We start from the raw sequence: 27,872 nt of genomic DNA on the forward strand, positions 1-27,872 counted from the left end.
ATCCTGGTACCTATAAACGTGTCTCTAGGTATATCCCATCTCAAGGGAAATCTCTGAGTCATGGAATAATATGTATATATTCAACTATAATAAATAATGCCTCCTTGTTTGCCACAGCGGTTTATCAATTTATATTCCTACCAGTGGGGGTTGTTTCTGTGGCTGCATATCCTCACCAACGCTTGGAATTCTCAGACTTGAAAGTTTTTACCAACCTGATAGGTATGTATAGATATCCCATTGTGGTTTTGATTTGCCTTTTCCTTATCACCAATGATATTGAATACCTTACAAAATGTTTATTGACCATTGGAAAGCTGTTTTGTAGATGCCTATTGAAGTCTATGGGCATTTTTCTGTTGAGCTGTCTGTATTTTTCTTATTGGTTTATATATATATTTTATATATTATGAACAAGAGCCTTTTCTCGGCTATATGTCTTAGAAATATCCTGTGAGGCTTGCCTTTTTGCTATCTTAATAATATCTTTTTTTCTACTTTCCATGTTACCTTTTATTTTTTGTGAACATATTTTACCAATAGGCTACGGACTGAAATATTCCATCTAGAGCATGAAATAGTCACTCTGCCCCATTTCTCAAACATCCATTTTGTCCTTTCACATACCTTTTTTATTATTGAGTTATCAATCCTCTTAACAAATTTTTAAGTGAACTAGTGTTGAATGATAAGCATAATGTTATACAGCAGATCTCTAGAACTTTTTCATCTTTCACAATTAAACTTTATACCCGTTGAACAGCAACTCCCCATTTCCCCTTTCTACTACCTTTGGCCTCCATTCTCTCTATTTCTATGACTTTAGCTTTTTCAGATTCCATATATAAAATGAGAACAGACAGTATTTGTCTTCCTCTGTCTGACTTATTTCACTTAGCATAATACTCTCAAATTCTATCCATGTTGTCCCAAAAGGCAGGATTTCCTTCTTTTTCATGGCTGAATAATATTCCTCTGTGTGTGTGTGGCGTGTGTGTGCGTGTGATGTTTTCTTTATTCATTCATCCATTAGGCTGTTTCCATGTCTTGGCAATTGTAAATAATCCTACCATGAACATGAGAATACAGATATCTCTTTGAGATACTGATGTCCTTTCCTTCAGATATATACCCAGGATTGTGATGGCGGGATCTTATGGTAATTCTTTTTCTCATGCATTGAGGAAACTCCATATTGTTTCCCATAGTTGCTATACTAATTTATATTTTTCCGATAGTGCAAAAAAATTCCCTTTCCTCCACATCCTCGCCTACACTTGTTATTTCTTGTCTTTTTTATTTTAGCCATTTTAACAGGTATGAGGTGATCTCATTGTGGTTTTAATTTGCATTTCCCTGATGATTAGTGATGTTGAGTATCTTTTCATGTGCTTGTTGGCCATTTGTATGTCTTCTTTGGAAAGATGTCTATTCAAATCCTTTGTCCATTTTTTAATTGTACTCTTTGTATTTTACTATTCGGTTGTATGAGTTCCTTATATATTTTTGATAAAAACCACTTATCAGATGGAATGTTGCAAATAGTTTCTATCATTCCATACGGTGCCCTTTCATTTTGCTGATTGTTTCTTTTGCTGCTCAGAAGCTTGTTAGTTTGATGTAGTCTCACTTACTTATTTTTGCTCTTGTTCCTTGCACTTCTGGAAACATTTCCAAAAACCTGTTGTCAAGGCCAGTGTTGAGGAGCTTTTTCCCTACATTTTCTTCTTGTGGTTTTACAATTTAGGGTCTTACTTTTAAGTCTAATACATTTCAAGCAGTATATAAACAATGCTTATATCTTTGACTGCTTGCTGGCCATTAACCTCAAAAAATATTTTGAGAGTTCCCTGGGGCCTTGGGATAACTGCTTTCCCCTTCAAAAAGGTTTTACATTTGTATCTGCCTGGTACCTAGAGGCTTCACACTCCTGAACCATATCAGGCTAAATTCAAGTCTTGAGTGTCCCTGGTCTAATTAGGCTTTGCCTACTCAGGGTGAAATCTGAGAGAGGATTCTTCTGGACCCTCCTAAGGAAAGGTCTCTGGAAGCCACAACCCCAGAGATCCATTTTCTTCTCCATTCCAAGGATAGCAAGGCAGCCATCTGAGCAGTTCCCAATGGCTGCAGAGGTAGGAGAGAAAAATCTAAATCCAATTCATCCATACCTGAGGATGTAACATCTGGGGCTCCAGCTCAGAGGAAGGGTTCTCCTGCAAAATTTTCCACTTTAGTAGGCTGTGGGCCTTGACTTCTCTCTGGACATGATTACAGACCTGGACCCAGAGCTCAAATGGCTGTGGCAGCAATAAGTGCCTTCTGGATAAAGATAGCCTTGGTGCTTTAATGTTCTGCTTACCTCCCAGTTACAAGATCTCATCCAAACACTGGTCAGGGAGGTCCCAGTAACTTTTCAGATCTTGAATATTTTTGAACTGCTGTATACACAAACATGCACATATTCAAACATATACATATGAACTTTTGTCCAGCAAATTTTATTGTTTTCAGTGGGAGGGTTAATCTGGGTTACCCAATTTACCATTACCAGAAACAAGACTTAGATGGCACTTTTAAGTGTCTTTGTCAAGCAAATAATTTTTCAGATCTATTTGGTTTTGTTTGTTTACTTGTTTTTTAGCACATTTTTTCCTGTGCCATAATTATACTTTGTATGTGGTACCCCCCTAGCTATAACACTTTTCCTTCCTGCCTTGTCCTTTACTTAGCTCTTTTTTTAAAAATGTATCCATTTCTTTCTTTCTTTTTTTTTTTTTTTGAGAGGGGGTGGGCACAAGGGAGAGGAAGAGAGAAAATCTTAAGCAGGTTCCACGCCCAGCACAGGGTCCAACACAGGGCTCAATCTCATGACCTGAGCCGAAATCCAGAGTCAGACATTCAACCAACTGAGCTACCCAGGCACCCCTACTGAGCTAACTCTTATTCATCCTTTAAGATAGTCCAGGAATCATCTCAGGAAGTCTTATTGCATTCTATTCTCAAATAATCAGAGTTGGTGTCCCCATGCACTTTGTTGCAGAGAGGATATATTTAACAACCTAAGTATTGCAGGGCTACTAGTCAGTACAGGTAGACACACAGAAACAATAAGAACAGATATCAGCTGTAAACAACCAGTACCAGCATATACTGAGTAAATATCAGCATGTTCAAAGAATGTACTACAATAAGGTGTGATGATAAATGTATATTTATCACAGTACACTGTTCTCTAATTTGCTGTTTACATATCCCCTTCAATAATCTGTGAGGACATTATGGACAGGGAGTAGTCATATTCATCACCTGGAATCTTATGTTGCATGGATTCTTGGTGCAAAGAAGGCCGCAATAAATAGTTTTTTCAATTACGTTAAAGAAATATTATGTTCATGGAACTGCCTCAAAAATTCATTAAATAAACCACTTCTTATCCCTTCACAGCTTGAACCACTGGAAGTTCATGAACAATGAATTCACTGCCCTCATCCTGTTGGAACACCTCTGCTGAACTTTTGAACAAATCCTGCAATAAAGAGTTTGCTTATCAAACCCTCAGCATTGTAGATACAATCATCCTCCCTTCTATGATTGGGATTATCTGTTCAATGGGACTGGTTGGCAACATCCTCATCGTATTCACTATAATAAGGTAAGAGCTTCTACTGTTTTCCATAATTTAGGCACATTCTATACTCACTAAATGACTCCTTTTCCCTCTATAGGATTGTTCTTAATGAAATTGGTTTTGGAAATATTTGGTTAAGATCATTAAAGAAGATTCTACAGATATTTGCATCATGTATTAAGTAACATCTGAGTTGCAAAACTCAAAATGAAAAGACCTAAGCCAATGCTTACTGCTGGGTTAATGAATTTTTAGAGCAGTGATTTTCAATCTTAGCCCCATATAGGATCACCTGGGGAGCTTTCAAAAATTCTAATACATAGTTTCATCCTAGACTAATTGATTCAGAATCTCTAGAGCTGGAGCCCAGGCATGGAGTAAAACTGCAACGCAACCATTTTATTTTCAACTTTCAACAATAAGAGTTATCCTGTGTACAGCCCAGAGATGTTTGTACAGCCAATAAAGATGGAGTTTCTATATTTATTTAAAAAACAACAACAACAACAACAACAACAACAACCTGTCCTCCTCAGGCTGTGAAAGAGACTATTTTGTACTCATTTGGGCAAGAGAGAGAGAGACTCCACCTGATTGCCCAAAGATTCAGTCCATCACAGAGTGTGGGCTGTTCCCCTCGGTGTAGACCAGCCCCATATAGGTCAAACTGAGAGACATCAGCTCCCAACACCTCCTACCTTTGCTTCACATCTCCCACTTCATTCAGGTAATTTCCTCCTTCCTCTCAACCCCAGGGCATAGAGCTCAACCCGGAAAATAAGAATAGATTTACTTGTTTCCCATGGTTCAGAGTTACTGTACAGAGTCAGTGTGCCCCATCACTGCTTGATATCTTTGCTATCCTGATTATTTTCACATTTAAGTTTCACTTGTTTTAATGAACATAAGATGTTAAATGTTATTGCCCTAGTCTCTATTCATGCTTATAACCATCATTAAAGAAAATTTCATCCATGCTTCTCTATAAGAAAACACATTCAAAAGTACTTCCTAGTAGGTGTTTTCAGCATTATATTAACACATAACTACAACAATCTTTTGTGTAGCATATTATACTTACAAAGCACAGTTGCAATCTCATTTAATCCTCAGAAGAGCAGTACTATTATTATACCCATTTAGGGAACGAGGCCTAGGAGAGAAAGTAACTTGTCCATCATCACACAGCCAGACTGTCCTGGCATTGAACTCAGATCCCATGATTGCAAATACCAGGCTATTTTCTCCACACTGAAAAAAACAAACAAATCAAGGCACCTGGGTGGCTCAGTTGGTTAAGTATCTGTCTTCCACTCGGGTCATGATCCCAGGGTCCTGGGACAGAGTCCCACATCGGGCTCCTTGCTCAGCAAGGAGCCTGCTTCTCCCTCTGCCTCTGCTCCTCCCTGTTCTCTTTCTTAAGTAAATAAATTAAATAAATAAATATTTTTTTTTAAAAATCATCAAAACTAGAAAGATGGTTGGATTTACCATGTGTATAAAAGAATCCTCACAGAACCAATTAAGAGTAAGAGCAGCCTTCAGGATGGTGATGGAGATGACAGCCACCATCCCTGAGAAAGCTCATAACTGGTCACTTTCTCCAGGGGGCTTCTCACCAGCAAGCCCACTTTCAAATTTTTATTGTCATTATCTCTGCCATTAAATGTAGCATTATGAATGGTATTTTTACACCATCCATAATTGAAAATTTATTTAGTATATTAGAATTTTACTCTCAATGAATTCAGGCATTTTTTATTGTGTCCTGTAAAGCCATTTGTGAATATCAAACATTTTATTTTTTTTAATTTAAATTTTAGGTAGTTAACATACAGTGCAATATCGGTTTCTGGAATATCAAGCATTTTACATTAATTCTTTTAAGCGCTAGAAGTTGTTCAATGCAATACGTATTACTAATGCCTACTGCAAACCCAGCACCAAGGGTTATGAAACTACCAAAGAAATGTGGCAGCATCTGAATCTAAAAAGTTCATAGACCAGTGGAAAAGATAAGATTTAAACATATAAATTTGAAAAACAATACAAGACATTATAAACAATCAAGTGAAAAAAAAAAAAAAGGATGGCTCACATAATGAGTTCCGGGAAGGGTAATAAAAGTAATCAGATATTCTCAGGAAGCCTCAAGGAGGGAATAGTGCCAAGTAGAAAGTTAATAGTCAGAAACATGAGAATGTTTCTAGCTCGCTCCTGTTTGCCGGTTGCTCCTGTCCACTTCTCCATCTTCCCCTCATACTCCTTAGTATTTTTACTGTCCTTTCTTAGAGATATATGTAGCATGCCTCACGCCTCACACCCATAAAGCCTTGGCCCCATTGAGGAGAAATCAAGTTCTTATAATGTGTTGGCCCTGCAGAAATGGCTGCATTTTTTACAGGCAACTTTTATATGCAAAGACTCTTCAATGTTAGATTTCAGACCATGTGACAAGCTGTTGAAGAGGTATTTGGGGCCAGAGAAAATTTTGGTTCCCCTCAAATTACACCAATAAATAATGGCCTGATCCTATCTACTCATCTGGAGACAAAGTTGGAAAAAAGAAGAAATGTGGAAAATGAACTCTTCTAGAAGTCAATACTGAGGTATAATTCCTGGAACCAGATTCTCAACATAAAGCAAATAATCATTTAACTGGAGAAAAGAAAACCTGAGCCATTATCCTGACTAATTTATTTGCAATGATTGTGAAAAACCTGTCTTTTCTCTGTATCAGTACCACTTTATAGATAATACGTGAGAAGATATATGTTAGTGGGGCATTTAAGATGAATCTTTTAGTCTCTCAAAAAACATTTGGGAGCAACTTAATTTTAATTTTTATTACTAGGATTTTAATATTTTTCTTGGCAAATTGCTCTCCAAAAATGTATTAGTCTTTCAAAAGTCATGTGAAAGCAAATTAATTTCATTTTTTTTTTGGCTTGGAATTTATCTAACCTTTTTTTTTTAATTGCTCTCCAAAAATTTTAAGGCAATTTGTATTAATATTTTCATCATGCCTTGCCATGACCTTTTATTTGTTACCTTCTTACCAGATGGGTGGCTTAATTAAAATCCTAAGACTACACTAAAAATAAGGAGAAATAGATACATTTAAAGATTTAGGGACTTTCCCATTTATGATGAATATTTGTCTCAGAAGAGGAAGAATAGAACCAAAAGTGAGTAAGATCATTAGCAATGCTGGAAAGCAATCAATGAACTAACTCCTGACTTTGCAAAGGAAGACTAGAAACGTGTATGCAAAAAAAGGTTGAAGGAAGATGGAGTTTCCAGAATAAGAGGTTCTATGTGGCTATTTTTTTTTTTAAAGATTTTATTTATTTATTTGACAGAGACACAGCGAGAGAGGGAACACAAGCAGGGGGAGTGGGAGAGGGAGAAGCAGGCTTCCCGCGGAGCAGGGAGCCCGATGTGGGACTCGATCCCAGGACCCTGGGACCATGACCTGAGCCGAAGGCAGACGCTTAATGACTGAGCCACCCAGGCGCCCTCTATGTGGCTATTTTTAAAAGTAAGAAGTAATTTGTGCATTAGGAGGTGACTATAAAGTAGTGAGGCCAGATGATTACTAGTCTGTCACGCGTTAAATTCACAGCTAGTCAAAAGGAAGCCAGATTAGAAAATGTAGGAGGGAAATTGGGCCAATTATAACATCATCATTTCTCCCTTTTATTCTTCAGAGAGAGATTGGTGAACTCCATTACACAATTAGTTCCACAGTCACAGTGGGCCCTGGGCGCTACTTCCACAAAGGGGAGGATGTCCTTCTCCATCAGTCCATCACCCCCATCTCCTGAACACATCTTTCACCTGACAGACAGCTTCATGTGGGCAAAAACTCTAAGGGATGGCCTTCTTCCTGATAAATAAAAAGTCCTCCTCGTTCTGTCATTCCCTGACCTCAACTCCCTGTCAACAAGTTCACACTAAATCATGAATTACTGAAACACCTTACTTTAAACCCTCCCAATGGTATCTACATTTTATACAGAGATTACAAGAGGGTCAGTGCATTAACCTGAAGGAACACGAACGATCTAATGGTGGAAGACCAGTTGCTAAGACAAATGGGGAGGGGAAACACTTAGAACAAGGCCTCTTCCTTTCTCCCACCCCGTTTAAATCATAACTACTGGCTCCCTCTGACCGAGCCCTCAGCCATTCTCAGAGTGTCAGCCATATGTAAGCTCTCGCTGGGGTTGACCATACTCTTGCTGCACACATACACTATGTTTCAGATACTGCAGAACCTTTCAGCTACATCTATTCCCCTGAACTGGAAAGTTGTTGAGAGAGCCTCCTTGCGATGGTCCAGGGCACCAAGACAACTCTGGAATCTAAATGGGTTGAATGCCTTGCCCAAGGACACAAGGGTGTAGAAATGAAAATGGAATTCCCAGTCAGGTTCTCTTTCAACTGTATTGTACTATGTATCTAGAGCAAGGTTGGCAAATATGTCACTCGACCCTAAACTCTCCCATCCATGCCAATCATCTCTAATCTGTGTGCAGGTTTGTCCTGTAACTAGTGCCTGTGTGTGTGAAGACTCAGAATTCTTCTTAGCACAGTGCTCCACAAAATCACTACTAACCCACTGGGGTTGGCTCACAATAGGAATTTAATTCAACTGGAGTTAAATGCCCAACAGGGGCTGGTAAGGCAACCCAGAGGTACACAAAAGCAGGAAGCTACTACTGTGTTCTACCACCATCTCCCACCCCACACCACCACCCTTCTCCTGGCCCTGAGCTGGATGGAGAAAAGGAGGCAGGTGGTTTTACAGACCGCAGGAGTCTGGGCTGCCTGGTGGGACCTATAGCCATAATGGGATCTGGGACCATGGAATAGGGGCTACAGGATGAAGGTGGAGCCATGGATGGAATGCAGCCACTGCCCAGAGATGCCAACAGCAGAAGGAACAAGGAAATGTGCTGGTCTCTCCTCTCCTCCATCTTCCAGTTTCCCCTCCAAAAGTGCTTCCCATTGGCCAAAACCAACCAAAAGCCAGTTGACAAAAATACCTAGGAACACAGCTGGAGAAGGGTGGGAAATGGATTTGAGAGCAAGCTGATCAGCAAAGCAACCTCCTGCATGTGTGGTGTTATATGTTTTAGCAGTTTTCTTTAATCCATAGCATATATTGTTATTTCCAACTACAACATGTAAACACATTTTTAATAGAAAAATTTTAAAGTCAAATCAGTCCTACTACTATTACCTAATAGGTAATCATTGTAATAAATTGATACACGATTCCAGCATATTTTTAAACACATGTTGAAATAAATTATTTAAATGTTACATAAATTTATGCTACATACATAATTGGGACTTTTTTACTTCATCAGTATGTTTCCCTTTGATTAAATATTCTTGCAAACTATGATTTGTAACAACTATATAATTTATTGTAGGATACTGTGGAATACCATAATTTATTTTATCATTCTTCAAATTAGTGAGCATTACATATGGCTATGTTAACCATATGGAAAACATGTTAGCTAAAATGATCACTAGCCTACATTTTTTATTTTAAATGTTTGAGTCATGAGAGAGAGAAATCTAATGAAGTCTGTCAACAGAAAATCTGGAGATAAATTAGATCTAAAAAAAAGAATGTAAGTTGTATAGGTAGAGACTTTACAATTTCTCTTTATTTTTGTTTTAATTCCTATGTTGTCCCTTTTAGTAAAGAAAGCAATGATAAAGATAATGTATTATTTTTATTGCCCTACTATCTTATGCCCAGATCATAGAATTGCTTCAGAATTCTCTTTTTCTATACAGAATATCATCTAGAAACACTTAATTTAATTCTTTTTAATTGCCAGTTAATAGCCTGTACTGTCCTCAACAATAGAATTACCATAATTCATTATCAGTAAATGATGGGTGCCTGTCTAGAGAAGAGCAAGGGCCGTGAATCTAATTGCTGCAATTAGACCCTAAGCAACCACTTATGGTTTATATCCCAATTCAAATGGAAATAACATCTGTTTAAAGGCTAAGATTTATGGGGGTTTTTTGTGGTGTTTTTGCTTTGTTTTTTGTTTTTTTAATGTGGAACTCTTTCTACCTGACCTCTAGGGTCTATTCTCCTCTACCCCTCCCCTGCCAAAGGCCTGGAGAAGACAGAGGATGAGAGACCAAGGACAGTCACTTGGCTGCTCTTTTGGTTGACAAGATCTTTTCTTCAAATCTCTTCTCATTTTGGGTCTTTCTGATATGAGTCACCACCTGCTGGGGACAAGGAACCAACATTCTTTATAGTGGCATCAACAAGGCCCAAAGTGCGGTTGCTGAGTTAGGTAATCAATGGCAGCAACTTCCCACACAACATGTACTTGCCAGGGCCTGGGTAAAATATCCTCGCCGACTAGTCTCACAGAAGGATTCTCTGGCTTAGAAATAAAGGTCACAGGCTGTAGAATTTTCAGCCAATGAATAATAAAGTCACACATTAGCCTCCAATCCACAGAGCAAAGCCCTGAGCTAGCAGTTGTGGCATATTTTAGGGCTAATTTTTATGTGCTCCTTAAAGTCTTATTTGTCCTCAGTTCGGATGCCACTTCTGCCAAGAAATCTGCTTTGACTGTCCCCAGGGGAAGGGGCAGAGGCCCCTTTTGTGTACTCCTTGTGCTTGCTCTAGCTTTCTCTCATCACACTGCAGTGCTCATTTATTTAAACATATCTAGACTACAAACTCCTCGATGTTACAATTTATAGATTACTTAGCTTTGCAGCCTCAGAACACAATATAATGCTTGACATATAATTGGTGTTCAATAAAATATTTGTTGAATTAATGAATATTATCTCCCAGATAAAGATGTTACCTGTTTATTATTGAACGTTCCAACTCCTTGAACATAGGGACCACCTGAATTTTAAATTTAAATTTCTGCTCCTAGAAAAATTCTTTTGCCTACAGAGTGTCATATCTAGATAGCATTGAATTCACTCTCCCCAGCAGGAGCCACGAGATCATTCTCTGAGCCCTCTACCAGTTTACTCTTCAGATTTCATCTCCACGCTATCCGGATTTCAGGGTCTTAATTTATAGTCTTCGCTATTCGGTTAGATTTTGTTGGAATATTTCTAAGTAAAGGTTGAAATTTCTTTAACAATGACCTATCAGGATTGACTTCCACTTGAGTGGAGAAAAAAAAATGCATTATACAATGGAAGCCATTTGTTTTCCCTGTTCAGCTGTTTTTGGTGCTAGGCATAAGCAAGGACTAAGCCTTTAGCTTGAGTGAGCGTAGAGTTGGTATAATTTGTTACTATGTAGAAATTACCCCCAAAACTTAGTGGCTTAAAACAATAAACATTTATTATCTCACACCATTTCAAGGGGAGAGAATCCGGGAAGAGCTTAGCTGGGTGGTCCTGGCTCGGAGTCTCTCACCAAGTTGCAGTTAAACCGTCCTCCAAGGCAACAGTCATCTCGGCAGGAGCGGGAGCATCTACTTCCAAAGTAGCTCATTCACACACCTGGAAGACTGGTGCTGGCTGTTGGCGGGGGGCCTCATCTCCTCTCCATGTGGACCTCTCCACAGAGTTGCTTAAGTATCCTCCCAAGATGGCAGCAGGCTACCCCAGAGAAAGTGATCCAAGAGAGGAGCAGGGAGGAACCCTGTAATGCCTTTATGTTCTTATGTCATGCATTGTCATTTCCACCATATTCCATTTGTGAAAAGTGGGTTACTAAGCTCAACCACCCTCAAAGGGAGGGAACCAGATTCCATCTTTTGAAAGCTGTATTGGAGAATTTGTGGCCATATTTTTAAGCCCCCACAGTTAGTTGTCAGATATATAGTCCAGAATGTTTAAATATGCACAAGACTAGGCATTCGTATGTGCATTTGTGTAGGTTTTCCTTTAACTTCTTTTAAAATTCATTTTGATAATTAACAATTTGTAACAGGTGGCATAAACTGAAGAAGGTGCACACTTTCAATATCAATCCTCAGTTTCCGTGCTTTTCTTTCAGGTCCAGGAAAAAAACTGTTCCTGACATTTATATCTGCAACCTGGCTGTGGCTGATCTGGTTCACATCGTTGGAATGCCTTTTCTTATTCATCAGTGGGCCCGGGGAGGAGAATGGGTGTTTGGGGGGCCCCTCTGCACCATTATCACGTCCCTGGATACCTGCAACCAGCTCGCCTGTAGTGCCATCATGACTGTGATGAGTGTGGACAGGTAAGTGAAGAAACTTTGAAATAGCTTAACATAATTCAGAAGCGCCTGTGCTTCCCCACCGTCATCCCAATTTAAGCAACATCGGTGCTAGTTTGTAACAGCCACGTTCCTCTTCCTTTGCTTGTTTCATTGTAGGACTCAAAAATCTTTTTTCCAACTTTCATAGAAATATATATTTTTAATGGAAAACTTAACACACTAAAATCTCCTTCTTGCAAATCATTCTTTTTAACTTCAGTTTTATTTATAATTCACTGCAAGATAAAAATATCTTGAAATCATGAAATGTTGCAAACCAGAATGAGTGCATCCTTCTTGCAATAAGGAAGCTGAGCCCCTCACACAAGAAGTGAGGGGCTTTTCTGAAGGGGCATGGTGAGTCATTGGCAGAGCTGAGAACTGAAGTAGGTCTCCTCACTCTGTCCAGGGCTATTTCTGGTATGTTCAATGTCTCACTGGTATGTTCAATGTCTCACAGACTCCTGTTATCACCTAGCAGCTTGAAGGAATCTGGGGAATAGATTTGGGCTCCTGAGTAGTTATGAAGAGATATTCTAGTACCAGGAAGACCATATTTACATCTTTTACACCCCTTGTTATGACTGGTTAATGTAAATGCTGCCATTTTACATCATTAGAAGTGCTTTCGACTGTGACCTGGAATGTGCCTTAACCATATTCACCAACAATGTAAACTGTTATTAGAGGAGATGACAGTGATGGTGGGTACTTGTGGAGCGAGTGAGTGGTGGAGCCCAGTTCAGACCCAGGCTGTCTCTAGAGAGGGCAGGTTGCTCATAACTACCTCCTTATCTGGCCTCTGTAGGAAGCAGGCAAGCTAGGATGTCCCTGCATCATCCAGATGCTAGGACCTCCAGACTAGGTCTTAGCAGCATTCCCCAAAGAGAAACAAGCCCTAAAGACACGGTAATAGGCATAACAGGAATTGTCTCAGAGAACAACCCACTTAAAATCTCCATCCATCTTCCCATCCCTACCCCAAGTTAGCACACTTGACTTCCCCCTTGCTCTGATCTACTTTATCTTTCTCCCTTGCTGCCAATATATCACATAGTTTAATTTACTTTGTGTGTGGCTGTATGCGTGTACTGTTTATTGTTCAGCTTCCCCTGCCCCTCAAATGTAAATTCCACAAAGGCAGGGTCTTTGATCACTAATATATCCCAAGTATCTGCATGACACTGCCTGGCACAGGGGAGCTCAAAAAATATTGATGAATGAATGACTGTCAGTCTTGAGGTCTATGTTAAATTTTCCTGGGTCCATCCGGGACTCCTTCCTGAGCTCTGCCTCTTTTAGCCTTCCACATGTGCCTTTGGGGTGGGGAGTGATGAGCAGTTTTTCAAATGAATAAACAAAGGAATAGCAAGGTTCAAAGAAATCATTCATGGAATCATTATTATTCAGACATGAATAATGATGGTGATGTTTAATGCATTTTTTATAACATGTTGCCTTCCTGTAAAAGAATTCTCGAAATATAGAGTGTGCTTCTCAATTTATAATTAACACCACATTTTAAAATCAATGTACTATGTAGGCCTGGTTAGTTCAGCTGAAGCCAGCTAATGCTGACACAGGGCAGGCCCACTGCAAGAAAGCAACCTAAAGTACAGGTCCTAACCAATCGTAATCCCATTCTCAGAGATAAGAAAAGCTTCTTCATACCTTGTACCCTGAAGGCAGGAGAGCATCGGCTTTTTCTTTAAAGAAGGGAAATCATTTCTATAAAACTGAACTTTTTCCTCTTCAGCATTTCTTGACATTCCAACTGTACTAAATGCATAAAACTTCAACAATATCTGCAATTTTGTAAAAAGAAATGGCGTTTTCTTTGCAGGGCCATAAACATGATATTGGTCATGTCAGTGCTATCAGTAAGCCTTAGTACTTATACATTAAGTCATTTCAATTGCCAATTCAATAGAGCATAAATTTTAAGTGTTTCTGATAATTTTCATCCTTCTTTCTCTGATTAGTAATAACTACAAGTATGTGTAATATTTCAGTAGTGGGTACTACCTCCAAATCAACACCAAAAAGTTATGTAAACATCCAAAACATTAAAAACATATACCTCCAGATGAAAGCTGCCTAGACTACTTTTGTAAATAAATTCTCTAGAACATCAAAAGTCAGTAAGTAGAAGCCAAATTCCCCATTCATTCATTCAACAAATATTTGAGTATGACCATAGGCCAGGAACTATGCTGGAGACAGGAGATAAAAGAACATTAAACTAATAGTCAAGGTTCCTGCCTTTGTGGGGTTTTCACTCCTGAGATGTAGACACACATTAAGTGAAAAGTCACACAGGTGAATGTGTATTTCCACACAATGATACATATTAGGAAGGAAAAGAGAGTTCCCCTACGATCTGCATGTATAGTCATGAGCCCGTTGTATAGAGTGAGTGGTCAGGGGAAGCTTCCCTGAGACACAGACTGTTAAATAGAAACTCAAAGGAAGAGCAAGAGGAATTAGAGGGAGATTCTGCCAGGCAGGTAGGACAGCATGCACCTGGCCCCCAAAGGGAAAAGAGCTTGAAGGAAGGCCAGAGAAAGACGGACACAAGCTACAGCCTAAGTGACAGGCAGGGCCAGGTGGAGAAAGACTTTGCAAGCAATGGTAAGAATTTTGAATTTTATCTGAAAGGCGACGGAAAACCAGTGAGGGGCTTTCAGCTGGCGGAAGGAGGATGTTGGGGTGAGGATATAATCAGAGAGGATTTGCTAATCTGTTGATGCCATGACTCCATCATCCTTTAATCCCAGACAGAATGATGGCTGGGCTGCGGTACAATCACTACCCCATCCCCTTCCCCAGCAGGGGCAGGAGGGGTGGGGAGGGGTCCTTCTCTCCTTAGCCACAGGTGATGAAGGTGCGGTATGCAGGAGGAGGAGCAGCAGCTGGGGTACCCTGGGCCACAAGAATCTCCCTGCATCCCAAAGGGTCCCTTAACTAAGTTTTCCCTTAAAAAGTCCTGCCTCTTATGCAAAATTGAAAGAACAAGGGATAGGAAATTTTTTATTTTTATAAATTTTCCTTAAGTAGCTCTACAAAAATTAAATGACCATCAAAACATATTTTACATTAATTTAATGTCTACAAACGCTGCCTTCCAACACCCGCACCTCCCGCAAAAGTGTGCTTTCACAAATACTCTTCCTTCTGGGTCTAGGCTCTTTGGCTTTCAGTTGGCTCTGAGAAATTCTTCTTGGATTTTCTAGAGAACCAAATATACTTGATATGTCAGAACTTCAAGTTTAGTTAATGATTATCCTTTTTTTCTGAATCAGAAATAGAAAAAAAGAGAAGAAAACCCCTTTCCCTATGAAATTAGCCCATTTCCCCTCTCTGGCCTCCAGCCTGAGTTCCCTGAGGAATTTGCATTGTCTGTACTAGTCACGTTTGTGTATCCTCACTGTCTGTGATTTCTGTGAACTGAACCTCCAGGAGCCTCGGGGCCCCACTGGAAAGCCATCTGGGCAAAATGTCTGTCCCGGCGGGCCAGAGCCTCATCCTGCCGGCAGGCTCTCCTACCAGCCAGAGCACTTGCCTCCTTCCTGCCTCCATGGCAGGAAATCCTACTGGAAAGAGAGCCTCTTCCTCCTGGAGGAAACCCCGACTCAGAGACCAAGTTTTCCAGAGCCTAGCCTATATAGGAAGCACCTTTGTAAAGAGAGAGTTTGCACAGGGCTGAATTTCACCATTATCAGTGTGTTCGTGGAAATGACAGTTATTTCAGTGAGTGGTTTATTCAGACTTGCAGGGTCAAGAGTTGTTTTCTCTGCGGGTACCAGCCAGCTCTTTAAAAATGTAACTTGATGGAGGTGTGCTTTCAGGGAGGATAATAATACTAATAATTTACTCTTGTCATGAACCTTTCATCCTTGGAGCTCAGTGCTTTTATTGATTGTTCCCAAACCCTTCTTAACTGGCTTTGCAGGTACTTGGCTCTCGTCCAACCATTTCGACTTACAAGTTGGAGAACGAGGTACAAGACTGTCCGCATCAATTTGGGCCTTTGGGCAGCTTCCTTCATTCTGGCGTTGCCTGTCTGGGTCTACTCGAAGGTCATCAAATTTAAAGACGGCGTGGAGAGTTGTGCTTTTGATTTAACATCCCCCGACGATGTACTCTGGTAGGTTGTTAAAACTTAAGAAAAATAGAGTTGAATTAAGTTGTGAAGTGCTTCATCCTCCTTGTCAACACGTGAGCAGCTGCGTAGAGTGTCCTTGGGGATGCTCTAAGGGGCAGTCTCCCCACTTACTTTTCTGCTTTCCACAATCAGGTTGGTAGCTTGATTTAAGGGGAGGGTAACCTTTAGAAAAAGATTTGGAGTTTAATTATGTAGCTTCAATGGATACACATATATTTATTTAAATATGGATTTTAAAGATCCATGGCAACCAGACACAGCAGGAATGCAAAAATCAAGGGAGGGCCAAAATTTCCAAAATGGTCTAGGAGTTACTGAGTGGCATACCTTATTGGTATGCCACTGGAGTGTGGTTGAATGGTGTTCCCCCCCCCCCAAAAAAAATATTCAAGTCCTAATTCTCAGTACCTGTGAATGTGACCTTATTTAGAAATAGGGTCTTTGCAGACATCATCAAGTTAAACAAGGTCATGCTGGATTAGAGCCGGCCCCCAATCCAGGGATTGGTGTCCTCATGAGGAGAGTAAGATTTGAAGGGAGACACAGGGAGAAAGCCTGCGAAGACAGAGGGAGGGACTGGGGTGATGCATCTACAAGCGAAATAACAGCAAGGTTTTGCCAGAAACCAGCAGAGGCGAGGAGAAAGGCACGGAGCAGATTCTCCCTCAGAGCATCCAAAAGGAGCCAACCCTGCCAGCATCTTATTTTCAGCCTTCTATCACCAGAATGGACACAATAAATTTCTGTTGTTTCAAGCCATCCGGTTTGTGGTATTTTGTTACAGCAGCTCTCAGTAACTAATACAGAAGCCAACACAGGGATTTCTGACATTTTAATTTGAAAGGAAAAATTAAGTCAAAAATTTTATTTGAAATTTTGAACACAGCATTGGAGTCTATGACTAAAATTTTTTGATGGCCTACTAAGGGCCATGTATTGTGCTAGGTGCTTTTTGCATACATTATCTCAAGTCAATCTGGAAGATCCCTTTTTCCCATCCACCACTTGTTAAATAGATGAGTCATTCCTGCATCATGTAGTCACAGCCCAAGAGGGATGGAGATAGAGGCCCTTGCAAGGCTACAAATCCAGTAATGAAAAGCTCCAGAGGACCGCAACATCAGTAGGATTAATTGTTTATTCATTATTTCTCCCACCAGCACTGGCTGCACTCACAGATAAAAACCATCTGCCAATCTAAAGGTGAAATGATATTTAATCACTGGTGGCCCATACATTAATATGGACCGCAGTGTATCTTAAAGAGGAGCACAACCTGAGATGACTGTAGGACTTCAGCCTGTGTCAAAGAAATAACAAGGCTTCACTGTTTTGCACCAGCATCTGCTTCTGCTATTTTTGGTTGGTTATCATAAAGGATATTCTGAGGTTCTAGCCTCTGTTGATCTTCCCAGAATTAAGTTCTCATGGGGAACTGAGACTGGAACCACTGTGTGGCTTTCGGAGCCCCTCTAGTCCCAGGTGCTCTCTCTTCCTGCCACCCTGTCCACACCCATGCAACGTGGGCTGCCGTCTTCCACCAACGCCAAGGTTCTTCCAGGAAGGAAGACACCTGGCATCTGTGCAGAAATGGAGCTGGCTTACCTGAGCATTTCCCCTGGGGGAGCACCAAGGAAAAGACAGGCTCATTTCACAACAAGCCCTTTGAAAGGCCATCTGGAGCATCGATTACAAGTGTGCGTTGTGCAGCTAAACTGTCTGTCTGGGTTCAAATCCCACTTCTGCTCATTACTAGCTGGATAACCTTGGGCAAGCCACTTAACCCCACTGTGCCTTAGTTTGTTCTTCTGTAACATGAGAATATTAATGGCAATTGTACTCATGGGATTACAGAGATTCAGTGGACTGAAGTATGTAAAGTACTCAGATCAGTGCTTATTATATAATAAATGCTACCTGCTACTCTGTATTGTTGTTAATAACACTAAAAGATAATGGTAATACATATCTCACCTGTTCGTACTCAGTAGCCTTAGGCTTGGCTAGAGAAGAGATAAGCACTGTTGCTAGCAAACAATGAAGAGAAAGACTTTTTTTTTGCAGTTTCTTTTATTTTTTCCTTCAAGATTTTATTTAAATTTAAGTTAGTTAACATATAGTGTAGTATTAGTTTCAGGGCTAGAATTTAGTGATTCATTACTTGCATAATAACACCCAGTGTTCATTATATCAAGTGCCCTCCTTAATGCCCATCACCCAGTTACTCCCTCCCTCCACCCACCTCCCCTCCAGCAACCCTCAGTTTGTTCCCTATAGTTAAGAGTCTCTTATGGTTTGCCCCCCTCTCTGTTTTTATCTTATTTTATTTTTCTCTATGTCAAAGCAGCAAAGATCCTTAACTTTTCTCCCAAGGACTTTTATCCTGGGCCCTGAAAAATTAGAGAATCATGCCTCCTAAACTGTAAAAGTTCCTGGCATTGTGAATATGATAGTCATGTCTTCTCTCTCTCTCTCTCTCATTTTACAGGTACACACTTTATTTGACAATAACAACTTTTTTTTTCCCTTTGCCTTTGATTTTGGTGTGCTATATTTTAATTTTATGCTATACGTGGGAGATGTATCAACAGAATAAGGATGCCAGATGGTAAGTGTTTACCCTATTTTGCTTTATTTGTTGAAAGAACAATTCAGAGATCCTAAGACATCTACAACAGAATTTTAAACAACAATCACTTGAAACATACCACATTTAGACATATGGGCATTAATGTCTACATGAGCAATTTCTGAAAACAGGACATGTTCTGAAGCAGCTATTTGAGGATCTCTCAGTGATAAATGTTGCAATCGCTGATGTAATGGTTTCATAAAAATGTAAACAGAACTCAAGATACTATTTAAAGAATACTTTTGTATTTGTCATCAATAATGTTATTTAAATGTTTTTTTGGTACACTTTGCAGAGTTGTGTACATATGTAAATATCTTAGATGCCATGTATAACTTTCTAATTTTTGTGTTTTAAATTGTTAATTTGGAGGATAGGGATCTCATTAATATTTGAATAATTAGGACAAGATTAATTAGGACTAAATAAAACCAGAGACTTACCCTAAGACAATAGACTTGGGAAGAACCTTTAAAGATATTTGTCTCTAAAACTCTATGAATAAATCTAAATTGTTTTCTAGGGGGGGCCTTGGTGGCTAAATCGGTTAAGCATCCGACTCTTGACGTTGGCTCAGCTCATGGTCTCAGGGTCCTGAGATGGAACCCCGCCTATGCTCCACACTCAGTTGAGGGGTGGGGGGTTGGGAAGGGTCTGCTGCGGATTCCCTCCCTCTCCCTCTGTCCCTCCCTCCTGTGCGCGCGTCCTCTTTCTCTCTACACATAAATAAATCTTTTTAAAAAATTATTTTCTAGGGGCGCCTGGGTGGCTGAGTGGTTAAGCCTCTGCCTTCGGCTCAGGTCATGATCCCAGGGTCCTGGGATCGAGCCCCGCATCAGGCTCCTGCTCAGCGGGAAGCCTGCTTCTCCCTCTGCCACTCCCCCTGCTTGGGTTCCCTCTCTCGCTGTGTCTCTCTGTCAAATAAATAAAATCTTTAAAAATAAAAAAATTATTTTCTACTTGAAATTATCTATGCCAAGTTGTTCAAGTGAGTGAGTCAGTGAATACATATGTTGGATTTTAAAAATATTATTAAAATTTGTCCTTAGAATAGATTACTGTATTTGTTTTGGACAGACAAGATCACTAGATTTCCCACACACAACCCCCTCTTAATTAACCCCCTTCACCTGGTTCAGCCATCCCCCCACCCACATCCCCTCTGCCAACCACTAGTTTCTTCTCTATTTTTAAGAGTCTATTTTTTTTTATTTGTCTCTCTTTTTTTTTTTTTTTTTTGCTTTCTTCATTTGTTTTGTTTCTTCCACATATACGTGAAATCATATGGTACTTGTCTTTCTCTGACTGACTTAATTCCCTCAGCGTTATACTCTCTGGCTCAATCCATGTTGTTGCAAATGGCAAGATTTTATTCTTTTTTATGGCTGAGTAATATTCCATCATATGTATATATCACACATTCTTTATCGTTGTCTATCAATGGACACTGCAGTTGCTTCCATATCTTGGCTATTGTAAATAATGCTGCAATAAACACACGGTTACATATAGCTTTTTCAAATAAGTGTTTTTGTATTTTGGGGGGTAAATACCCAGTGGTGCATTACTAGATCATATGGTAATTCTATTTTTAATTTTTTAAGGAACCTCCATACTCTTTCCACAGTGGCTACACCAGTTTGCATTCCCTCCAACAGTGCAAGAGTATTCCTGTTTCTTCACATCCTCACCAACACCTGTTTTTTTCTTTTTTTTAATTTTAGCCATTCTGATATGTATGAGAATACATCAGGGAAGAATACACTTCCCTGATGATGAGTGATGTTGAGGATCTTTTCATGTCTGTTGACCATCTGTATGTCTTCTGGGGAGAAATATCTGTGCCTATCTTCTGCCCATTTTTGAACTGGAGTATTTGGTTTTTTGGTGGTGAGTTGTGTAAGTTCTTTATATATTTTGGGTACTAACCCTTTATCAAGTATGTCATTTGCAAATACCTTCTCCCATTTAATAGGTTGTCTTTTTGTTTTGTTGATAGTTTCCTTTGTTGTGAAGAAGCTTTTTATTTTGATGTAGTCCCAATGGTTTATTTTTGCTTTTGTTTCCCCTGCCTCAGAAGACCTGTCTAGAAAAATGTTGCCATGGCTGATGTCAGAGAAATTACTGCCTGTACTCTCTTCTGGGATTTTTATGGTTTCAGGTCTCACATTTAGGTCCTTCATCCATTCTGAGTTTATTTTTGTTCATGGTGTGAGAGAGTGGCCCAGATTCATTCTTTTGCATGTAGTTGTCCAGTTTCCCAACACCATTTGTTGAAGAGAATGTCTTTTTCCCATTGCACATTCTTGCCTCTTTTGTCAAAGATTAATTGACCATATATATAATTGTGGGTTTATTTTTGGGCGCTCTATTCTGTTCCATTGATGTATGTGTCTATTTTTTGTGCCAGTACCAGACTGTTTGGATTACTACATCTCTGTAGTATGTCTTGAAATCTGGAATTGTCATAGCTCCAGGGTTGTTCTCCTTTTTCTAAGATTGCTTTGGCTATTCAGGGCCTTTTGTGTTTCCATAAAATTTTAGGATTATTTGTCCTAGTTTTGTGAAAAAAAATACTGTTGGTATCTTGATAGGGACTGCATTAAATCTGTAGATTGCTTTGGTAGTATGGACATTTTAACAATATTTGTTCTCCCATTCCATGAGCATGAAATATCTTTCCATCTGTTTGTTGTATTTTCAATTTCTTTCATCAGTGTTTTACTGTTTTCAGAGTACAGGTCTTTTACCTCCTTGGTTAAGTTTATTCCTAGGCATTTTGTTAATTTTGCTGCAGTTGTAAATGGGATTGGTACCTTAATTTCTCTTTCTAGCTACTTATTACTAGCGTATACCGACACAACAGATTTCTGTATATTTATTTGTATCCCACGAACTTACTAAATTCACTTATCAGTTCTAGTAGATATTTTTAGCGGAGTCTTCAGGGTTTTCTAAATATAGTATCATGAATCTGCATAATAGTGAAAGTTTTGCTTCTTTTCAATTTAGATGTCTTTTATTTCTCTTTGCTGTCTGATTGCTGTGGCTAAGAATTCCCGTACTATGTTGAATAAAAGTAGTGAAAGAGAACATCCTTGCCATGTTCCTGATCTTAGTGGGGAAGTTCTCAGTTTTCTTTCCTCACTGAGTATCATGTTAGCTTTGGGTTTTTCATATATGGCCTTTATGATGTTGAGGGACCCTCCCTCTAAACCTATTTGGTTGAGGGTTTTTATCATGAATGGGTGTTGTACTTTGCAAAATGCTTTTCCTGCATCTTCTGAAATAGTCATATGGTTTTTATCCTTTCTCTTGTTAATATGATGTATCATATTGATTGGTTTGTGAATATTGAACCACCTTGCATCCCAGGAATAATCCCACTTAGTTGTGGTGAATGATTTTAATGTATTGTCGGAGTCAGTTTGCTAATTTTTGTTGAGGATTTTCACATCTATGTTAATCAGAGATATTGACCTATAGTTCTCTTTTTTTTGTAGTGTCTTTATCTGGTTTTGGTATCAGGGTAATGATGACCTCAGAGAATGAATCTGGAAGCTTTCATTCCTCTTCTATCTTTTGGAATAGGTTGAGAATAGGTATTAACTCTTCTTTAAATGTTTGGCACAATTCACCTGTGAAGCCATCTGGTCTGGACTTTTGTTTGTTGGGAGTTTTTTGATACTAATTCAATTTCATTGCTGGTAATCAGTCCATTCAAATTTTCTATTTCTTCCTGATTAAGTATTGAGAAATTATATGTTTCTAGGAATTTATTCATTTCTTCTAGATTGTCTAATTTGTTGGCATATAATTTTTCATAATATTTTCTTATGATCTTTTCCATTTCTGTAGTGTTGGTTGTTATTTCTTCTCTTTCTGATTTTATTTGAGTCCTTTTTTTAAAAAATGAATCTAGCTAACATTTTATCAATTTTGTTGATCTCCAATGAAATGAGGAACTGTCCTGGTTTCATTGATCTGTTCTATTGTGGTTTTTTGTTTCTGTTCCATTTATTCTGCTCTAATATTTACTATTTCTTTCCTTCTATTGATTTTGGGTTTTGTTTGTTCTTGTTTTAGCTCTTCATGTATAAAAGTAGGATGTTTATTTGAGATTTTTTTTTTTTTTTTTTGCTTATTGAGGTAAGCCTGCATTGCTATAAACTTACCTCAGAGAACAGCTTTTACTGCATCACAAGGATTTGGGACCATTATGTTATCATTTTCATTTGTGTCCATATTTTTTTATTTCCTCCTTGATTTCTTGATTGACTCACTCATTATTTAGTAGTATGTTATTTAACGTCCATGTATTTGTGTGCTTTCTAGATTTTTTTCTTGTGGTTGATTTCTAGTTTCATCGCATATGGTCAGAAAAGCATGCATGATATGACTTTGATCTTCTTTAATCTGTTAAGACTTGTTTTGTGGCCTAACATGTGATCTATTCTGGAGAATGTTCCATGAGCACTTGAAAGAATGTGTATTCCACTCTTTTGAAATGGAATGTTCTGAATATATCTGTTGGGTCTATCTGGTCCAATGTATCATTCAAAGCTACTGTTTCCATGTTGATTTTCTATCTGATCTATCCATTGATATAAGTGGAGTGTTAAAGTCCCCTACTATTAGTGTATTACCATCAATTACTTCCTTCATTTTTGTTTATAGTGGTTTTATATATTGGGCTGTTCCCATACTGGTTCCATAAATATTTACAATTGTAATATGTTCTTGTTGGATTGTTCCCTTTATGACTATGTAGTATCCTTTGTCTCTTGTATGGTCTCTTTTTTTAAGTCTGTTTTGTCCAATATAAGTAATGCTACTCCAGCTTTTTCTTTACTTCCATTTGCATGATAAATGTTTTCTATCCCTTCACTTTCAAATTGCATGTGTCTTTAGGAATGAAATGAGTCTCTGGTATGCAACATATAGATGGGTCTTACTTGTTTATCCATTCAGTCACCCTATCTTTGGAGCATTTAGTCCATTTACATTAAAAGTAATAATTGATAGGTATGTACTTACTGTCATTTTTTAAATTATTTTATGGTTGTTTTTATAGTTCTTCTTTGTTCCTTTCTTCTCTTACCCTCTTCTCTCATGGTTTGATGGCTTTCTTTGGTGATATACCTGGATTCCTTTCTCTTTATATTTTGCATATCTATTACTGGTTTTTGATTTGTGGTTATCATTATGTTATATATAACATTTTATGCATACAGCAGTCTGTATTAAGTTGATGATCTCTTAAGTTTGAACCCTAGATCTAAAAGCACTAAATTTTTACTTCCCTACCCCCAATATTTTAGGTACATGGTGTTAACCTTTACATCCTTTTATTTTGTGAATCCCCGGGCTGATTTTTATAGATATACTTATTTTTGCTGCTTTTGTGCTTTCTACTTTTCTTACTCCTGCTTATGGTCTTTCCTTTCCACTCAGAGAATCCCCTTTAATATTTCTTGTGAGGTTGGTTTAGAGGTGATGAATTTCTTTAACTTTTATTTGTCTAAGGAACTCTTTATCTCTCCTTCTATTCTGAATGATAGCCTTGCTTAATAGAGCATTCTTGGTTGCAGGGTTGGTTTTTTTTTTTCTTTCAGCATTTTGACTATATCGTGACACTCCCTTCTTGCCTGCAAAATCAACTCAAAGCCTTATGGGGTTTCCCTTATATGTAAAGGTTTTCTTTTCTCTTGCTGCTTTTAAAATTCTCTCTTTATCACTGTTTTTTGCCATTCTAATTATTATGTGTCTTGCTGTGTATCTCCTTGGGCTGGTTTTATTAGAAGCTCTCTGTGCCTCCTGGATCTGGAAGTCTTTTGCCTTTCTCCAATTAGGGAAGTTTTCAGCTATTATTTCTTCAAATAAATTTTCTGCCCCCTTTTCTCTCTCTTCTCCTTCTGGAATCCCTGTGATGCAAATATTATTATGCTTGATTGCGTTGCTGAGTACTTTTAATCTTTTCTCATTTTTAAATTTTTTTTTTCTCTCCTGTTCAGCTTGATTGCTTTCCATTATTCTGTCTTCTAGGTCGCTGATCCATCCTTCTGCTTCCTCTATTTTACTACTTTGTGTTCACTTTGCCAGCACACATACCTCTATTCTACTATTAATTCCCCCTAGTGTATTTTTACTTTCAGTAATTTCTCAAGTCCAGTGAGTATCTTTATGACCATTACTTTAAATTCTCTATCAGGCATATTGCTTATCTCCATTTCATTGGCTCTCTTGCTGTGATTTTGTCCTGTTCTTTCATGTGGGGCCCATTCCTCTGATCCTCATCTTATCTAACTCTGTGTCTGTTTCTATGTGTTAGGAAAGTTAGCTACAACTTCTGCTCTTGAAAATAGTGGCCTTATGAAAAAGAGGTCCTATAGTGCTCTGCAATGCAATGTTCCCTATTCACCAGAACCTGGCACTTCAGGGGTGTCTCCTATATGTGTTGCATGTGCCTTACTATTATGGCTGAACTGCATTTGCTTTCAGGCCAGTCATCTGCAATGGCTCTCTCTGCCTGCTGTGGGCAGGATTTGGTTCCTGTGTTGTTAATGGATCAGTATGTGGCTGCCTTGGGCTTGAGTTGGGTCAAACCAGGCATCTGCCAGAGTTGCAGTCACATTGAACTGGAGGGCACTCTCCCTGTGTTGTCCCCTGAGAAGCTTTCATTGGTGGGTGGGCCTGCAGTCAGAGCAGATGTCTGCCCCTAGCCCACTGCTGGGGCCACAGTGGAACTTGTGTATGTGGTTATCTTCCCCTCTTCCCAGGGCAGGAGTCACTTTGGAGTGCTGCTGGCCACTGTCAGGACTGTTTGCACACTGCCAAGCTTGTGGCAGTGTTTTGAATGGGCTCCAGCCAAAAGCATATTGGAGAAGGCAGATCCGCAGAATGTGGGGTTGGGGCACGCAGGGTTAGCAAAATTTGCATAGTTCTGCTCTGGGAGAGGACCTGTAGCCACTTTTGAGGACTGCCAAGGGCTGGTTGGAGAGGTCAGTTCTGAGGAGAGCAGGGGGTGGAGCACGCTGTTAGCATACCAGGTAGAGAGTGTTCATGTTGGTTCCCTAGGTGTCCATTTATCTAGGCTGGAGGGCAGGAGAGGGAAATGGCACCACCAGCTCTTTTATTCTTGGAGAAGTCTCTTAATGATCTCTGCTCCTCCAGCAAATGTTCTGAGATTAGTAAATAAATCTTCCAGTAAGCCCCATGCATTTTTCAAACTGCTGCTTCTATTCTATATCTCCAAGAAACTGTTGTTTGCCTGTCTCCTTAAGCGTGGGAACTCAGTTCCTACCACCTTTTGGCTCTCCCAGAGCTGAGCTTGTTAATTTTTAAGTTCCAGGTGTTAAGCCTCACTGATTATAAAAATTTGTAAAGTTAAGCCCCTCTGGTTTAAAGCCAAATGTGGAGAATCATCTTCTGAGTTCAAGTCCCCCCTGCCTGGGGTACCTGGTGTAGGGTCTGCTCCTCTGCCTTATTCATGCATGCAGCTTTCTGCCCTCCTGAAGACAGTCTCACATGTCAGTTTGGTTCTTCTTTGTCCTTCCAACCATTTTTGATATACACTCTTCTCTACGATTAACCATGGAGAGTCTGTTCTGCCAGGCTTTGGGTCATTTTCTAGGCTATTTACACTGATGTGGGTGTTATGTAGGTGTATCCATGGGACACGGTGAGTTTATAACCCACCATCTTCCCTAGAAGTCAAATGGGTGATCAATTTGACTATGAGTCAAAATTCATGGCAAACTCTGGTACCAAAATTTTAGGTGTTCTATTGACCCATTACATTTTTTCTTACTTAGCTTCTTGAAATTCTTTGGCAATACTGCATTCTTAAAGGGTGGTCTGTTTAGAATGGGAAAGGGAAGCAGCCACAGTTATAGAAAAATAACTTAGCCTCTAAAATAAATGTGTCACAGGCAGCTGAGCTAGTGAGACAGTTGAAATGGAATCACATGGAATATTAAGACACTGACAGCTGGAGAGGATGCTTGAGCCCTTTTAAGACAGTTCTCCAAAGAAGATCACTTTGTTCCCAGCACTTTTCTCAGACATGCAAAGAGCATCTTATGAAACAGAACTCATACTGCCAGTTATCCCTCAAAATGGAAGAAGTTAGAAGAATGATGGTGCCTACTGCAGATAAACTGCAGAGGAATCTTTACCTTACAATGACTTTCAGTTGCCATGCTTTTTTTATATTATTCCTCAGGCTTATTCATCTGCTTCAACTATGTCCCTGGGACATTTCTATTAAATGTCTAAATATAATATAACATGATAAAACTTGGGGATTTTAAAATATATTTTATTTTGGAATAATTTTAAATTAATAGAAAAGTTGCAGAAACAGTAGGGAGAGTTCCTATATACTCCTCACATTGTTTCTCCATTAATATCCTACCTTACCATGATGCATTTGTCAAAGCAAAGAAAATGGCATTAGTACATTACTACTAACTAAACTCTATTCCTTATTGGATTTCTCCAGTTTTTCCATTAAACCCCCCTTTCTGGTCTAGGATTCAATGCAGAATATCATATTGTATTTAGTTGTCATGTCTCCCCAGTCTCCTCTGGTCTATGACAGTTTCCCATTCTTTCCTTATTTTTCATGACCTCAAGGGTATTAAGGAGTACTGGTCAGGTATCCTATAGAATGTTCCCAATCTGGATTTGTCTGATATTGTATCACAATTAGACTGTAGTTACGTGTTTTGGAGGAAAATCAGTTCTTCTCATCACAACATATCAGGGGGCACAAGGTAACTGCATTACATCTCTGTTGATGAAAGTTCTAGGAAATCATTGCCCAAAATTTCTATGGTTATTTATGTTCTGTCTATCCTAATGTTTCCTTTGTAGTTACAACCCCAGTGTTCCAAAAGAGAGAGTGATGAAGCTGACGAAGATGGTGCTTGTACTGGTGGCGGTCTTTATCCTAAGTGCTGCCCCCTATCACGTGATACAACTGGTGAACTTACAGATGGAGCAGCCCACGCTGGCCTTCCATGTAGGCTATTATCTCTCCATCTGCTTCAGCTATGCCAGCAGCAGCATTAACCCTTTTCTCTATATTGTGCTGAGTGGGAATTTCCGGAAACGCCTGCCTCAAGTGCAAAGGAGAGTGACTGACAGGGAAATCAACAATATAGAAAATACCTTGAAATCAAGCTTTTAG

At 39.2% G+C, this 27,872-nt stretch overlaps 1 protein-coding gene across 1 annotated transcript; it reads left to right on the top strand.

Annotated features, from left to right (window-relative positions):
• Window positions 1-190: 190 nt before the first annotated feature.
• On the top strand, window positions 191-27,872 carry MCHR2 (melanin concentrating hormone receptor 2). Its single transcript, XM_027603548.2, has 6 exons — window positions 191-222; window positions 3,445-3,652; window positions 11,655-11,864; window positions 15,835-16,029; window positions 18,536-18,655; window positions 27,557-27,872. Exons 2-6 carry the CDS (start codon window positions 3,471-3,473, stop codon window positions 27,870-27,872), a joined length of 1,023 nt encoding a protein of 340 aa, XP_027459349.1. The 5' UTR covers window positions 191-222; window positions 3,445-3,470.

Source organism: Zalophus californianus, chromosome 7, assembly GCF_009762305.2.
Source record: "Zalophus californianus isolate mZalCal1 chromosome 7, mZalCal1.pri.v2, whole genome shotgun sequence".
Taxonomy (NCBI): Eukaryota; Metazoa; Chordata; class Mammalia; order Carnivora; family Otariidae; genus Zalophus; species Zalophus californianus.

Excerpts from the sequence above, each read along its gene's own strand:
- MCHR2 (XM_027603548.2), top strand. The coding sequence starts at position 3,471 with ATGAATTCACTGCCCTCATCCTGTTGGAACACCTCTGCTGAACTTTTG. Across the intron at positions 16,030-18,535 it reads TCCCCCGACGATGTACTCTG|GTACACACTTTATTTGACAA; the intron begins GTAGGTTGTTAA and ends CTCATTTTACAG. Across the intron at positions 18,656-27,556 it reads CAGAATAAGGATGCCAGATG|TTACAACCCCAGTGTTCCAA; the intron begins GTAAGTGTTTAC and ends TTTCCTTTGTAG.